Here is a 16,713-nt window from a genome sequence, read left to right on the forward strand (position 1 = left end):
AAGCCTTCAGGCCTTTCCAGGACACATAGGTCACTCTTTCCCAATACCGAGGACACGAAACTCCTCACACAACTGCTCCTGGACCTCTCTCCTGGATCAGAACTTTGATGGGGACACTAGTGATATAGGATTGATTTTCATCTCTATTGATCACCCAGTTGGTTCCTTTCCAGCTTTCACAGGCTTCTCTGCTTGGGGTAAATCCCACCTTCCTAAAGCACTGAGGACACAGGACAGATCGGATGCTCAGCGGGGTCTCTGTATCACAAGGACACATGCATGATGGAGACTCCCTCTTTGGTGCTGACAGACCCAAGGCCAGGACACAGCAGATGTCAGCCCTGGGATGAGCTGTTGTTCTCTGAGGGCAAGGGGATGCTTATCAGCCTTTTTGCTCTGTGTTGCTTGGAAGAGAAACATAAAAGGAAGTTGAGAGGGATGTGGGACAGCACTTGGAGTGGAAGGGATTCAGCAGTGCTTTGGACTCAAACCCCACCACCCAGAGCCCATTGGATTCTGAGGAGCGCTCTTGCCTGGGAGGACACTCAGCTCAGAGGGAGGAAGGACAGTAGAGACTGAGCACCTTGCCAGAGCTGAATCCCTTCTCCTCAGAGGGAGGACAGCACAGTGAGAAGAGAGATGGAGGTGTCCTCTATGATTCCCTGCAAGGGCTGGACCTCCTGGCAGGGGCTCCTGCTCACAGGTAAGGCTACTGTTCACATTCTCTGACTGTGTGGGGAGGGGAACTCAGAAGCAGGCTGGAGTCTCCTAAAGGGGACAGGTACCTGAGAGGAGACTCGAGGTTTCTGTTTGCAGTCATAGGGCAGAAGGTACAGTGAGGGGCAGAGGCTCAGCGTCCTGAAGCTCTCAGCGGACAGGAGGTGATGAGGGGAAGAGAAAAGCTCCAACCACTCCCTATTCAAAGTGAGTCCCATTGGCTGCCATGTTCTGAAGCCTGATGTCCCCAGTCATGGCAGGGTGACTCCAAATAGAAATCAACAGGGGTGGGCCAGGGGGATGGCTCAGTGTGTGGGGCCTTGTCAATCTGCATTCAGTCCTCACCTTCCACAGGGTAGATGGAGAGAACAGACTCCTGCAGGCTCTTCTCTGCCCTCCACACAGGTACTTTAGCATGTACCTGCACATGAGCAAACTGAGACACTTTTGTCCTCACAGGTGCTGTGACATATGCCCGCACTTGCACACACTGAGACATTTTCCTCCACACAGATTTGTGGCACACACCTTCACATGCACACATGGAGATACCTGCCTTCAGAAATACACACATACATGAGTAAATCTAAAATAACTTAAATCAAATTGATTTATTGATTATTGTCATTAACTACAAACTTGGGAACTATGTAGATAATCCCATGGGGACACATTTCTCTCCCTTCCTTCCTTCTTTCCTTCCTTCCTTCCTTCCTTCCTTCCTTCCTTCCTTCCTTCTTTCCTTCCTTCTTACCTTTCTTCCTTCCTTCTCCTTTTCCTTTATCCACTTGTGTCTGAATCTTTTCCAGGAACTTACCTTTCCAAAAAGATCAAACTAATACCTGTCCTCACAATGTCCTTGTTCTAGTGGACCTGATGTCAGCTCATCTGCAAGATGAAGTCATGGGTTGACTGGAATCACAAAGAGAAGAGAGAAAAACCACAGAAAGTGAGGACTCTCCAGGGGAGGAGTTCAGAGAGGCATTGCTCCTCACACCGCTGAGGGGGGATCCAGGCAGACACCTGAGCAGAGGATTCCTAAGAGAGTTAATAACGTAGCCAGAGGTTCTGAGGGAATGGAAGTCATGTTGCTCATGTCTACCAAGTGTGGTCACACCGTTAACCACATACCTAAGCAGAGTGATGATCACATCCGCTCAATATTGATGCTTTCTCTCTGTTCCCTTCTAGCCTCCATTTTAACCTGCTGGCACCTTTCCACCACTGACCATATCACCATTAAATCTGTCCCATCCCAAGTGGCCAATGGAGACAACGTCCTTCTGCTTGTCAACAAACTGCCAGAAGATCTTCTAACCTTCGCCTGGTTTAAAGGCGAGTCAGGCATGAACCTTGGAATTGCAATATATGCACCAGACAGAGATTTAATCATGCAAGGGCCTGGATATAGCGGTAGAGAGACAGTGTACCGCAATGGATCCCTGCTGATCCAAAATGTCAATGAGAAGGACACAGGACTCTACACCCTGCAAACCTTAAATGAACATGGAGATGTTCTGTCAGTAACAACTATGCGCCTGCATGTGTACTGTAAGTGATTCTTTGTGAATTCTGGTTTCTGGGTGGGCTTCATTCCATTGGACACAAACAGCAGAGTGGCCTAGATTTTCCTCCCCTCTGCACTGCATCCCCATGTTGGGGTTTTAGTATTCAGTGCAGGACACACATGGTGTAGAATAATGGCAATAGATCACAGTCCTTCATTTGACTTCACCCTGAGACAGGTAGATGCATGGTGGGTAACTCAGCCCAGGATAACAGCTTCTGTCTAGACTCTTGGGGTTCTCACCAGGAATATATCCTCGAAAAAGACCCAGAGGGAATCAACGTTGGGCCTGATGGAGGAAAACTTGGGATCCTCACAGAGCTGTGAGAACCAAGATGCCCTGGCTCCAGACCTCTGTTCCAAACTCAGCTCCAGGTAGCTCTAAGAAGCATGTCACAAAGGTTGGATTTTGATCTCCTGATGGCAGGGAGCAATGCTTTTTAGTAGTCCAAGTCCTGCACCTTTGGAATCAGCCAGTGCATTGTCATGAGAGATATGGTTAGTCTAGTTCCCCTGGACATCTTCTCCAGAGACTGAACAGGGAGGGAGAGCTTAGCCAGACAGGAGCCCAGGCCATTACCTTTATGTTCTGATGGGCTTATGAGACTTCACAGGAAGGTCAGGGTCACCAAGGACAGGGAGAGAGGACACAGGTCCTCCTGACAAGTGTCCTCTGGGGTCCAGCTCAGGGAATTGTCTCCTGTAGGGAAATGGCTACAGGCCTTCCTGATCTGACAGCTCCCCAGACAGGAACTGCAGTTGCTCTAGTGATCACCACAGGTGGCGTCAGGACACACAATAAACAAGTGGAAAAGAATTTGCTGGAATCTAGTAGCCTGCTTCCACCTCTATTTTTTTCAGACCTGGCAATTATGGACCCAGCATTCTCAGACCTCCTGGCTTCTTAATGTGTCGTCTACACTGCCACATGATCATGTTCCATTTTCCCCTTTATGTATTTCCTTTGGGAAATATACAATATCTGAGGGGAATCAGTTAGACAGAGGTCCAAGTTATCTCAGAAAGACCACGATGCACATGAGCAGACCCATTACTCAGCTCAGCAAACAGAGGAAGTGAGCATGGTCTTGAAATCTTGCCTGGGACAAAGGAGCTCACAGCCTTTGTCCAGGAATCAGATCACCTCCTCCCACACACCCAGGTGTTAGATTCCTGACACATCCTGGGCCTTTGACCTGGGTCAGAACTTTAACTGGTGGCTCCATTGAGAGCAGATTTGTTCTCTTCCCCACACATCACTCAGCTGGTTCCTTTGGAGCCTCACAGATATCCCTGTCACTTTCCAGCTAAAAGCAAATTCCATGTTTGCTGAGCATTGAGAACACAGGACAGACTGGGTGCCCAGCTGGGTTTCTGTGTCACACAGGTGTGCAGATTTTCCCTTTTGGTGAGACACTGTTCTTACACAGAATTAATAGGCATGGCCCCAATATTCTGAAGGCTGATATTTTTAGCTTGACATCATAAAAATTCAAGCTGGTGTGGACCAGTGACATGGGTCAAAGGATATAGGCATTTGCTTCTTTTTCTGACAATCTGATGCCCGTGAACCAAGTTGTCCTCTGACCTCCACTCAAGTACTGTGTCTTGCACCCACCCACCCACACTAAGACAGGTCCTGATACAAACTCACATGCAGATATAATATGTGAACTAGTGTAAAAAAAAAAAAAAGGAAATGGATTGATTCAATACTGTATCCCCTAGCCTATGAGTTATTAAATAAGTCTATGGGTATACAGGGTTCTGGAACAACATTCATTCATCATTCATTCATTCATTCATTCATTCCTTCTCTACAGATATCCAAGTTTTTTTTTCTAGGCAGTATTTTTTTTTTAAAATAAGACAAATAAAGTTTCTTTTTGATGCCCCAGTCTTCATGGACTTGAAGAAGTCAAGTGTTGATTTGAACCCAAAGAGGAACAGAATAGCAGTGATAACGAAGTCAGAGAGCGAAGATGCAGGGTCTTCAGGGGAAGAGGTCTGCCAGGCGTCACCCCAACACCAACACTGTAAATGTGAGCAGGGTTCTGATGGCAGTAAGACAGGGCCACGTTGGCAACTGAGGAGAGAGCACAACCGAGTGGAAATGACAAGTGTGGGGACTCTGAACATGGGGGTCACATGACGACCTCCACCAGGTAGGACAGGGAGACAGTCACACACCTAGGTTGAGCAGTGGACACAGCTGCTCAGGACACAGGGGCCCATGTCAGTCAAATACAAAAGTTTCTATTTAGATGGATCTCTCTCTTCTCTTCTAGCCTTCCTTTGGAACTGTGGGCGGCTTGCTACCTCTGCCCAGCTCACTGCTCAATCAGTACCTCCCAGTGTCGCTGAAGGTGGAAGTGTTCTTCTCCTCGCTCACAATCCCCCAGAGAATATTATAGCCTTTGGCTGGTTCAAATGGATGAATTCGTTCAGGAAAGTTGAGATTGGCCAATACATAATAGACAAGAAGTCAACTGTGTGGGGGCCTGCATACACTGGCAGAGAGACCTTGTACAGTGATGGATCCCTGCTGCTCCGTGGTGTCACTCAGAAAGACCGTGGATTGTACACTGTACGAATTCTGAGAACAGACATGAGAAGTGAAGAAGCAGAAGTGCAACTCCAGGTGGACAGTAAGTGACTCTCTGTGACTGTTCAGTGCTGGGTGGGGCTTAGACACACAGGGCTATCATAGCTGGCCTGGCCTCCCTCCCCTCTGCACTGTGTCCCCACGGGGAGGTTTGAGCACGTAGTGCAGAGCACACTGGTATAGACAAATGGCCATAGATCATCTTCCATCTTCTGACTTACCTGCATCAAGGAAGACCTTGATGGAAAGTAACTCAGTTTAGATGACAGAGTCAGCCCAGACTCTTGGGGCTCTAGAGCAGGGAGCCCTGAATCCTGTCTTCTTTCCAAGGCTGGACTAAAGTGATGCAGGGGAGCATATTTTTCTAGTGCTCTACTCTTACAAAACTGATAGAAAACAATGGTTTTAGAAAATCCATGTCAAACTGGAATATTTAATAGGTCCAAATTGAGAGTGTCATAAATGAAATCCAGGATCTGGTACAGAGACCATAGAGGAGTGCTTCCTATTGGCTTGCTCTTCATGCTTGCTCGACCAGCTCTCTTACATCCTAGCTCAGGGTTTGAACTGCCCACATTGGTCTGAATCCTTTTGCATCAGTCCCCACTTTTAAATATGTACTATAGCTTTGCCCATGGGCCAATCTGGTGTTGGCGTTTTCAACTGAGCTGTTGTCTTACAAAATGACTGCAGCTTGTGTCAAGTTGACATAAAACCAGCCAGCCTAGCACCCAAGCCTTTTGAAGACCTGAGCCTGCCTTGAAGATGAGACTGCTCCCAGCCCCACACAGCCCCAGACCTAAGGGATACTTGACAGAGCAGCAAGTGCATCTATTAGGTGGGATCAGGAATTGAGTGTTGCCTCAAAGAAACTGAAGAAAAAAACCTAGAAAGCGAAAGTTCCAGGCCTGTTGAGTTCAGGGGAGGCATCATCTCGAACCCCAGTATGCATGAGTGTGTGCAGTGTCTGACTGAGGGCAGTGAGGGAGCAGCCATGTAGACACCCAAGGGGACAGTTCCATGCAGAGGACATGTCACCTTCAGGGGCACTGTTGGAAAGGAGGAGGTCATGATTCTGCCCTTCAGTAAGTGGGGTAGACACACACACACACACACACACACACACACACACACACACACACACACCCCTGCACCTCTAGGCTGAGTGATGAATCCATCTGCTCAGGATGGAGGTCACCATCTTTTCACCAAGCACAATGATCCCCATGTGATGGCTTTTTTCTCTTTTCCCTTCCAGCCTCCATTTCTCTGTGTTGTAACCTTCTCACTTCTTCCCAAATCATGATCCAACCGGTGCCTCGGTATCCTGCTGAAGGGGAAGGTGTAGTTCTCCAAGTTCATAATCTTCCAGAAGATCTGCTAAACTTTGTCTGGTACAAATCAAAGTATGGGACCCCGGTCATTAAAATTGTAGAATACAGCAGAGATATGAATTCTGTCTTCTGGTGGCCTACATACAGAGGAAGAGGGATGGTGTACTATAACGGATCCCTGATGCTCCAGAATGTCACTGAGAAGGATGCAGGAACGTACACACTGGAAGTTTTAAAGAAGAATTCCAAAATTGAAAAAGCATCCGTGGAATTTAATGTAAAGAGTAAGTGACTCTATGGTCTCCAGGGGCTGGGTGTGGCTTATCCTGCCTCATACACTGGACTCTCAGGACTGGGCTGTGCCTTCTCTCTCCCCCACTGCACTGTGTCCCCCCCTTCTGGGGTTTGGGCGCTCACTGCAGGAAACAGAAGGGTAGATAAACAGTAGTAGTTCAGAACCCCTCACTTGTCTTTACCTGCAGAGTGGAGGACCTGTGCTGGGTAAACTCAGCCCCAGGATGTCAGCCTGACATCCAAACGCGGACACTTGGAGCTCACACCAGGCACATGTCCCCAGAAAGACTCTGTGGGAGTTAGGCAGTCCCTGGCTGTGGGGTCCTCACAGAGTGCACCAGGAAGCCCTGACTCCAAAACTTTGTCCCTGGCTGGACTCAAGGTGACTTTGGAGATTTTTTTTTTTTGTCGCTGTTGGTTTAGATTTCCTGTCAGAGTGACAGGGAAGAAGGCTTTGCTGACTGTCCAGTCATGGGACTGACTATTCCATAGAGTGTGGAACCATCTGTGTACCGCCATGACAGCTGCAGTTAGGTAGGTCACCTGAGCATCTCCTTCCCCTGAGGCTCAGTGGACAAGTGTCCGGGGCATTAGCCTATTGTTCTGATGGTCTTGAGACTTTACAGGAAAGTCAAGGCACTAATGGAACATACAGAGGAGGCAGACACTCCAGATTCCTCCTTCACCTCAGGGGTCCAGCCTAGGGAATTCACTTTTGCAGGTGAATAGTAACAGATGCTGCTGATATGAGCAGCTCCCCATCCTAAGGTCAGACCATTGCTGATAACTAAGCTTAACTTATGGACATAGCAATGATCATGCACTCTGTGTCCTATTACATGGAAATGGAGACACAGGAAACAGTGCCTGAATCAGGGTAACACAGTCCCTGGGTGGCAGATCCAAAGTACGAGATATTTCTATAGTCATAAAGTATGAACTAAAGAGGGCCTGGTTGAACTCTGTGGACTCCTGTCATTTTGTACCCTCTTCTGTTTCTTCACAGAGTATGTGACGCAGCCCTTTGTGCGAGTCACTGACACCACAGTTGAAGGACGCAGATCTGTGACCTTCACCTGCATCTCACCCGACACTGATATCTCTATCCGTTGGATCTTCAACAACCGGAGTCTGCATCACTTAGAAAGGGTGACTCTGTCCCCTACAAAGTGTGGTCTCAGAATAGATTCTGTTGGGCGGGAGGATGCTGGAGAGTATAAGTGTGAGGTCACCAATGGAGTCAGTTTGAAGACCAGTCTCCCAGTCTGGTGGCCATGATGAGTGAGTGACCTCTCTCCTCTCATCCTATAGTAGAATGCTGGCATTTCTTTATCAATGGGGTAGAAAATGGAGGAACATTATGTGGTGAAAATGATCAGTGTCTACTCAGGTACAGCCAGCATGGTGACTCATGCCTATAATCCTGGGATGCACATATGTATAAGGGAAGACCAGGATTTAAAGAGAGCTTGTCTTAAAAGGAAACTAAAAACATCAGTGTGGTAAACAAAAATTCAAAGGCTTTAAGAACTTAGGTTGTGGTTCAAATATATAATGATATTTCAGAGTTCATGGAAACTAATTTCAGGAGCCCTCAAACTTTTGGATGCTCTGAGTCTGCTGTGAAAATGGTGTATTGTTTGCATAGAGAAAAACATCCTTTCATATGCTCAAATACATTCCCTGTCTAACTAATTCACCTAGGCCCAATGCTGCCTGCACACCAGTCACCCATGTGAAGTAAGGAAGAGTGACAGGAGAAGGGTCTGCCCATGATTCACTGTGGACATAGCTGGTTTCTAAACAGCTTTGATCCACAGTTTGAAGAACAGATGTAAAATCCTTCATGTAAGAGCAGATCGTACTGTTTTTTATCATGAGAGTGGCATTTACAGTGGGACCTTGCACATGAATGTTTTCCTGTTAACATGTATATCTTTCCTTTCTTAGTCTCCTATCATATATTACATCCCAACCACAGTTTCCTTTCACTCCACCCCTCCCGAAAACTTCCAGTTCCCCTCTATTCCAGATCCACCCCTCTTCTATTTCCCTTCAAAAAATGAGCAGGCCTCCCAGGCTCATTTTATATATATATATATATATATATATATATATATATATATATATATATATATATATATATATATATATCACATGGCATGGCAAATTATATTAGACTTGCCACAACCCTTCATATCAGAGCTGGGAGAGGCAACCCAATAGGAAGAAAAGGGTCCATAGGGCAGGCAAAATAGTCAGAGATGTCCCTACTTCCACTACTAGGAGTCCCACAAGAACACCCATCTACATCATCATAACATATTCAAAGGCCCTAGATCATATCCATACAGGATCTGTGATTATCACTTCAGTCTCTGTGATCCTCTCTAAGCCATGTTTAATTGTTTCTGTGTTCCATGTTTTCATGGTGTCCTCGATCCCTCTGGTTCCTACAATCCATCCTCCCCTATTCTGTGGGTTTTCCTTTCCACTCCCGAGCGTTTGGCTGTGTGTCTCTGCATCTGCTCTCATCAGTTGCTTGATGATGCCTCTCTGATGACTATTAGGCTAGGCACTTACCTTTGAGTAGAAGAGAGCATCGTTAGTAACCATTTCATTGAAATGTTTTTCCAGCCATGTTTGGTTCTATCCTGAGTCTCTGGGCTGTCCATCTTCTGGTTGGACATCCAGGCAGTGTCAGGTCTGGGATCCCTCTCATGGCCTGGGCTTTAAGTTGGACCAGTTATTGGTTGGCCACTGTCACAAGTTCTGCTTCACCATTACCACAGTAGATCCTACAGGAAGGACAGATTGTAGGTTGAAGGTTTTGTGGCTGAATTGGCGTTCCGGTCCCACATCTAGAAGTCTTCAGTGGTTATAGAAGATGTCTGGTTCAGGCTACCTTCCCTCACTACCAGGAGTCTCTACTAGGGTCACTCTTACAGATTCCAGGGAGTTTCCACTGTAGTAGGTTTCCACATTGCTCCCCCAATGCCCCCACCATTCCAGTTGTTACTCCACGTCCTCTCTCCTTCTATCCCACCTTCCTCCACTTGTTTTCCCCAGTTCCCATCCCCACTGCCCCAAGCCTATCCACAAAATCTATCCTATTTCTTCTTCCCAGGGAAATACATGGGTCCCACTTGAGTCTCACTTGTTACTTAGCTTCTCTTTGCCTGTGACATAAACAGGACATCTAATTGTTTGTGGCCATAGTAGTTTACTGAAGTAGAGTTCAGATGGGTGTGTTTGTTCACCAGTTCCAGGAACTTCTGTAGAATCTTTCAGATTTTCCAAAAATAAGTTCGTATCATCTGAAGATTTATTTTACAGCCAATTAACTGGCCACATTTTATTTATTTGTGTTGCCACAAATAAAGGACATCTAAGAGAATACTGACAAAAAGAGGCCACTGTAGCATCCTTGTGTAGATCCTGGTCTTACAGAGAAAGCTGTCAGTGTCCCACTGAGTACTGAGTTGGCTGTGGTTTTTCACGTGTGCCCCTGCTGCACTGGCCTCTTTCTACCCTTAGTTTGCCTGTTTCCATTATTAAAAATTGTTCACTTTTGTCAAATTTCTTTATTGATTCAGTCTTATGAGTTATAAGTGTAATAAATTTTGTGTTTCTTCATGATTCCACCTCTGTAGGTTCTGGGTCTCCAGATACTTGTCTGTTTCATATAAGTCACTCTATTATTACCCACAGCATTATTGAGTAGTCATGGAAATTTTAGTAATCTGACAAATGGACAGCAAGTTCTCAAAATTTAAGAATGTTACTCTTAAAAACCAAGTTAATCTAATTAAAATCTGTCAATGCCATTAACCACTTTGAAGAATGAACTTAGACTCTTTTCTCATACAATATATATGTTTATAGTTTTCCCTCTCTCAACCCTTCTCAGTTCCTCCCCACACCCCCTACCATCAGATCTACTCCCTTTCTTTCTCTCCTTAGAGAAGACTAGGCCTCCAAGAGATAACAGCAAAACATGCAGAATAATTTTATTTTGGTTTTTTGAGACAGGATTTCTCTTTGTAGCTTTGGAGCCTGTCCTGGAACTCACTCTGCAGACCAGGCTGGCCTTGAACTCACAGAGATCCACCTGACTCTGGCCTCCAAGGACTGGAATTAAAGGCATGTGCCACCAATTGCCCAGCTCCAGAATAAAATTTAATAAGATGAAACACAACTATCATATTGATATTGGACCCTTCAACCCAACAGGAGCAAAAGAGTCCCAAGAGCAGACACAAGAGTCAGAGACCCACTTGTTCTCAGTGTTAGGAGTCTCATAAAAATACTAAGGTAATAGCTATAATATACGTACAGAAGACCCGGTGTCAACTCATGTAGGTCCTGTGCATGCTGATTCAGTCTCTGTGAGTTCATATGTGCCTTGCTTAGTTGATTCACAGGGTCTTGTTCTGATGTCCTCCCTTCCCTCTGGCTCTTACATTCTTTCTTCCTCCTCTTTTGAGGGGTTCCTGGAGCTCTTAGGGGATAGATTTGATGGACACATCCATTTTGATTGTCCGCATTGTAAGTGTTACAGCTCTGGAGGGAAAGGTATCCTGGCTCTCAGAAGCCATGAAATACCTACCTGTAGGTGTTAAAGATCTCAAGGGAAGGTTATCCTGGCCACTAGAAGCCAGGCAATACCCATAAGTGTTATAGCTCTGAAGGGAAAGGTATTTTGGCTATCAGAAGCCAGGCAATGCCTACAGATCAGAAGGAAAAGGTATCCTGATAAGCCAGGAGATACCTACAGTTCTGTTCCAGTGGGGCATGGTTTCCCTGCAGGAATGTAACAGTTCTGCTCCTCTCTGGAAGAGCTTCTGCAGTCCTGCTCTTCTCTGCTAAGGAAGTTTTCCCACAGAGATGTAGTACTTCTTCTCCTGATCTGGCAAGAGCCTTTCTGGTCTGCTCTGCTCTGCTAAGGGAGCCTCCCTTCAGAAATGTAGCAGTTCTGCTCCTGCTCCAGCAAACGTTGTTACTTCTCTGTCCCGCTTCACTCAGTAGAAAGAAGGTTGTCACCCTAACCTCATTCAAGAGACTTATTGGTAGGGAGGAATCCAGGAGAGTGGCTGCCTCTGCCAGCATGGAAAAAGGCAGGAGCAAACTGAACAGGTACAGGGCTTATATGGGGTTTCTTAGGGGTAGAGTTTTTCCAGGGTGAAGATTTTCAGAGTAGGAATTAATTGGATTTCAATCCCTGAGCTTCAACAAGCTCAGAAACTGGCTGGATTTTGTGCTCAGGGATTGGTTGGTTTTCATGCTCAATTGGTCAGGGCCGGGGTGTGTTTCTTTGACTGACCCTTTTCCCCTTACACATATGGAATCTGTTGTGGGTGTCTGCATCTGTTCTCTTCCCATTCACTGCCAGGGAAGCCTCTCTGATGATGATTGGATAAGGAAATGACATACAAATACAGCAGAATCTAGCTGGATCTGATGCAGAACCCTCTTCTCTGAGGACTAGACCTTATGGTACTTGAAGATTGTATACAAGCTGACAACAGAGGAAAACAATCAATTGTCCTACCCAGTTGTGATTCCTACAAATGACAACAATGGCCAGCATGAAAAGATATCCCCAAATGTATGAGAGTGGCGCTTATCCCTTGGAGGCAACCAAAAACTGTCTAATTGGACTCCAGGCTGCTCAAAAGGAGGGCAACCCTGGCTGGTACTGGAATGCAATCAACTGTACATGGATAGTGATGTTATGGATCCTAGAGGAGAGCCTATAATGGCCACTTTCCTAAACCAGTTTAATTTCTAGGTTCATTCTAAATACACATCCTTATTCCCACAGAGAAGTGTAGCTCTAGCCCTACATTAAAGATGCTTTTTTTTTTTTGCATAGACAGAAGCCATCAAAGAAATCCAAAAATAATCCAAATGTAGCCAAAAATGGATGCTGTGGTGGTATGTATACAAATGTCCTCCATAGACTCACATGTTTGAATGCTTGTCCCAGAGAATTGCACTTCTAGGAGGTGTGGCCTTGTTTGGGTAGATGTGGCCTTGTTGGAAGAAGTTTCTGACTATGGAAGTGGACTTTGAGGTCTCATATGGTAAGCAACTCCCAGTGTGGCACACAGTCTCCTTCTGCTGCCTCAGGATCAAGATGTGGAACTCTTGCCTCCATTTCCAGCACCATGTCTGCCTGCTTTTTGCCACGATGATAATGTACTGAACCTCTGAAAGTGTAAGCCAGCACCAATTAAATGTTTTCCTTTAAAGAGTTGCCGTGGCCCCAGTGTTTCCTTATAGCAATAAAACCCTAACTAAGACAGACACTGTGGGGTGTCCATCCCTACCTGATCTATCTATAACACAACCCCCTTGTTTGAGGTTCAGGGCACATCTCAGAAAAGGATTGGAAATATTGTAAGAGGCAGAAGACAAGGATGTCTACTGTGAGATTGTGTCTTCTATATATTATGGGGAAGCTGTACCCAAGAAATTTTAACGATATGGCAGCATAAATAGACCTGAAAAATGACAACAGCAATTGACATGGCAGGATACATGTGGAAATCTCAAGAGATTTCACTCATACATAAAGAGCTCCAGATAATTAATGAGTGCTGAGAGAGGGAAAGTGTTCTCAAGTGATGAGGACCTGATAACTTATCTAAAGCCACGTGGTCAACCACAAACACATATACACATGGGCAACACTAAATGGACCCATCAGATTGTATTTATATATTTATTGATTTATACAAGAATATATATGTAATAATAACACTAATTAAAGAAAAAGTCATGAAGTTGAGAGGGAGTGGAAATCATGAGAGGACATAGAGCAAGAGAAGGAGGGGTGAAAAGGATGTAATGTAAATACAATATGTATGTAGAAGGTTCTAAAGGATGTACCTTGTTGTGATATTTTGTTTGTGCTTTAAGAAATAAATCTTGCCTGAAGATCAGAGTGCAGAGCTAGCCACTAGAGTCCAAGCAGTGGAGGCACACACCTTTAATCCCAGCACTTTGGGAGGAGCAAACAGGAAGTGATAAAGTGGGGTGGAGATAGTACCTTGGCCCTTTCAGGCTGAGGATTTGGTAGAGGTTAGAAGTCTCTCTAGTGGCTGGCTTCTTTACTGATCTTTCAGCATTTACCCTGATATCTGGCTCTGGGTTTTTATTATTAAGACCAATTATAATTTGTACTACATCTGTCATCCAACTTATGGGGCACAAATTCACCAAAAAGCCACTTGCCTGTGACTTTGCAGCCACCCCACAGGCTGGAGCTGCACCCTGCCGGAGTCATTATTCCACCGGCTGAGTTTCTGTTGCAGCCTGTCTCCAGCAAACTCCCTAGGCTTTTGGGCTCCCAAAACTGCAGATGTTAGCTGCTTTCACATGTTCCCCCATGCAGATGGCTGGCTCTTTGGCTTCTTCTCTCCTGGTGGGTTGTGGGCTCTCCCTGGACGCTCTGCTCAGGCAGCTGCCGCGCTAGGTAGCTTCCTTGAAAGCACCTCGGACTTCTACTGTTCTACGCAGAAGCAGTCAGCCTCACGTCTTCACTGTCATTGTTGGCAGATTTGGTGAGACAATTGGGAATTCTTAAAGGGAGGAATTAGTTAAAAGAGAAAATTGTTCCTGTATTAAAAAATGGGAAACATTATTACAATGGAGCGAGCTAGGTCTCTGTATGACAATACTCTGGATGGTTTGAAAAATGGAGCAATTAAATGAGAGGATAATTAATTTAGATGGGATTTGTGTAATGTCAATGATAAATGTCATCTGTTTGATCATGTTTGTTTTATTATTAAAAAAGTTAGTTAATATGAGTGCCAAGATGAAAGTTTTAGAAAAACTTATTAAAACAGATCATAGAGATATTCAGACCCAGACAGAGGAATTTAAAGGAGAACCAATCTCAGCATTGTATTCTAAAGTTACAGAGGAACAGCCCAAGGTTTTCAAACAGCCAACCTTAATCTATCCAGTAACCTTACAGGGACTGCCAAATGATAGATATCCCCAAGGCTGTGTAAGAGCTGAATGGACTCCTGTGCATACGTTAGATTTGAGGAGATTTGTTTTTGACAGTGAACCATGACCATGCCTAACAGTGACCTTTGAAGTCTCTAAAAGGATGATGGGGCCCAACAATGATGATTCCACCAGGACTATGATTAACAAATTCTTCACAGGTCCCTGCCCTGAGGAGATTTCTACCAGGGTCCAGAACAGACACTACAAGTGTCTAGGATGCTAATCTGAGGGATATCAAATGAGTCTGAGCACACAGAGCTCTTTAGTCCATTCACTTTATTCTATCTATACATCTTTTCTGTTCTCATACTTAGCTCCTCTCTGTCCCTTCTCTGTTCTCTCATTATTCTATGTAGTTCTTTCCACCTTTGTTCCTCCCTTCACCCCCCCAAGTGCACACACACACACATACACACACACACACACACACACACACCTCTATCCATTAATTAACAACTTATTAGTAAAAACTACAAAGTAAACTCTCAGGGACAAGTATTCTGATAAGAGTCACACTTGGCAAAGACTTGGTCAGCTTGATTGGTGATTGACAACAGCTGTGGGTTGTAAAAAGTTCTGACTATCTCTTAAAGGGATAGCTACAAGGGTTACAAGGGAAGAAATTAAACCAGTGAGAGATTAAAGGAAAAGGCAAAGAGTACATGTACTATTTTATGTGATTAATAATATCCAGACATGGTTAGTCAGTTAACAGCATTTTTCTATAAGTCACCTGAATCTCAGAACCTATACATAGTCTACTGAGCCTAAAATCTTGCACTAAAAACTGGTGTAGCAATAAATACAAAGTGTTAATTGTTATTTCAGTCAGAGTGGGGAGGGGCTGGTGGAGGAAGCTTAGGGCAACATAGGTGCTATTGATCTCTTAAAGGACTAAGATGTGGTGATATTTTACTTGTATGTTAATACACAAGAATCTCTTAACCTTTTCTTTTTATTATTTAAACTGTTTGGCCTAATGGCTAAGGCTTCTTGTTAACTGTTCTTATATCTTAAATTAACCCATTTTTATTAATCTATACTTTGCCACATGGCTCATGGCTTATTGGTACCTTACATCTTGTCACGGTAGTAGCTGGCAGTGTCGCTCTGCCTCAGCCTTCCACTTCCCAGAATTCTCTTCTCTGTTTGTCCCGCCTATACTTTTTGTCTGGCTACTGGACAATCAATGTTTTATTATTAACCATTCAGAGCAACACATTTGACATACAAAACATTCCACAGCAGCCTGGAGATTAGAGGAAATAGCAAGCCACTAAATAAACACAAAAGTCAGGCAGTGGTAGCACACGCCCTTAATCCGATCACTTAGCAGGCAGGGTCTCTGTGTTCAAGGTCACACTGGGAACAGAGCCAAGCATGGTGACACACACCTTTAATCCCAGCACCAACCATAGAGACCTGGAGGTCTGTACAGACAGGCAGTAACAAGGAAGTGAGGTAGCTGGGCTACGAGACAATGAGAGGGCAGAACAGCAAGGCAATAAAGGTGCCAGTGGACAGAAAGTAACTCACTTTTGGTAGCTGCAGAGCTGGAGAGGTAAGGTTGGTGGCTATCACTATTTCCCTGATCTCTAAGGCTTTCACCCTTATGGTTGGCTCCGTGTTTTTTATTTAATAAGACCATTTAGAAATTCATCTACACTAAGATATACTAAGACTAGACACCTGCACTATATTTCAAGTTCACTATAATTCTTCTGAAGGGTTTTGATCCAACAAAGCCAGGCATCTGCAGTTACGCCCTGTGAAAGTTCTACGAGGACACTTAGTCTGGCCAATTTTGCCTTGTTAGTGGCTAAGGATGGAGAACAAGACCTCTAAGTGTCTACAGTCCACATGGAACAACAGACCTAGTATGAAGCATATTTTAGCATGTTTCTATTCATCAAAATTGTTCAGTTAAATAAGAAACCATCTTCTTGACTATCCACAATTACGTGCGCCCATAAGATTGAGATGCAATCATGACATTACACATACACATAACATGGAGATGCACGGTAAATGGGGAGATATCATAGCTGTTATTGCACAAGAAGTTTACAACAAGAAACAGCCAATTCATTCAAAAGGTAGTAATTCCATAACACCTTTCGTGATGGTTTCCTCCAACAGAACCCTTGGTGCTGATAGGTTGACCTTCTGAA

The 16,713-nt window shown here is 44.8% G+C and overlaps 1 protein-coding gene across 1 annotated transcript; it reads left to right on the top strand.

Moving 5' to 3' along the window:
- The first annotated feature begins 639 nt into the window (after positions 1 to 639).
- Positions 640 to 7,795, top strand: LOC131896547 (pregnancy-specific glycoprotein 22-like). The gene is made up of 4 exons (XM_059247295.1): positions 640 to 703; positions 1,909 to 2,268; positions 6,148 to 6,507; positions 7,524 to 7,795. Exons 1-4 carry the CDS (start codon positions 640 to 642, stop codon positions 7,793 to 7,795), a joined length of 1,056 nt encoding a protein of 351 aa, XP_059103278.1.
- The last annotated feature ends 8,918 nt before the right edge of the window (positions 7,796 to 16,713 follow it).

The sequence above is a fragment of the Peromyscus eremicus genome, chromosome 1 (genome assembly GCF_949786415.1).
Source record: "Peromyscus eremicus chromosome 1, PerEre_H2_v1, whole genome shotgun sequence".
NCBI classification, from domain to species: domain Eukaryota; kingdom Metazoa; phylum Chordata; class Mammalia; order Rodentia; family Cricetidae; genus Peromyscus; species Peromyscus eremicus.

Coding starts and splice junctions, on each gene's coding strand:
- LOC131896547 (XM_059247295.1), top strand. CDS start 640: ATGGAGGTGTCCTCTATGATTCCCTGCAAGGGCTGGACCTCCTGGCAG. Junction 704..1,908: donor GCAGGGGCTCCTGCTCACAG/GTAAGGCTACTG, acceptor GTTCCCTTCTAG/CCTCCATTTTAACCTGCTGG. Junction 2,269..6,147: donor TATGCGCCTGCATGTGTACT/GTAAGTGATTCT, acceptor TTTCCCTTCCAG/CCTCCATTTCTCTGTGTTGT.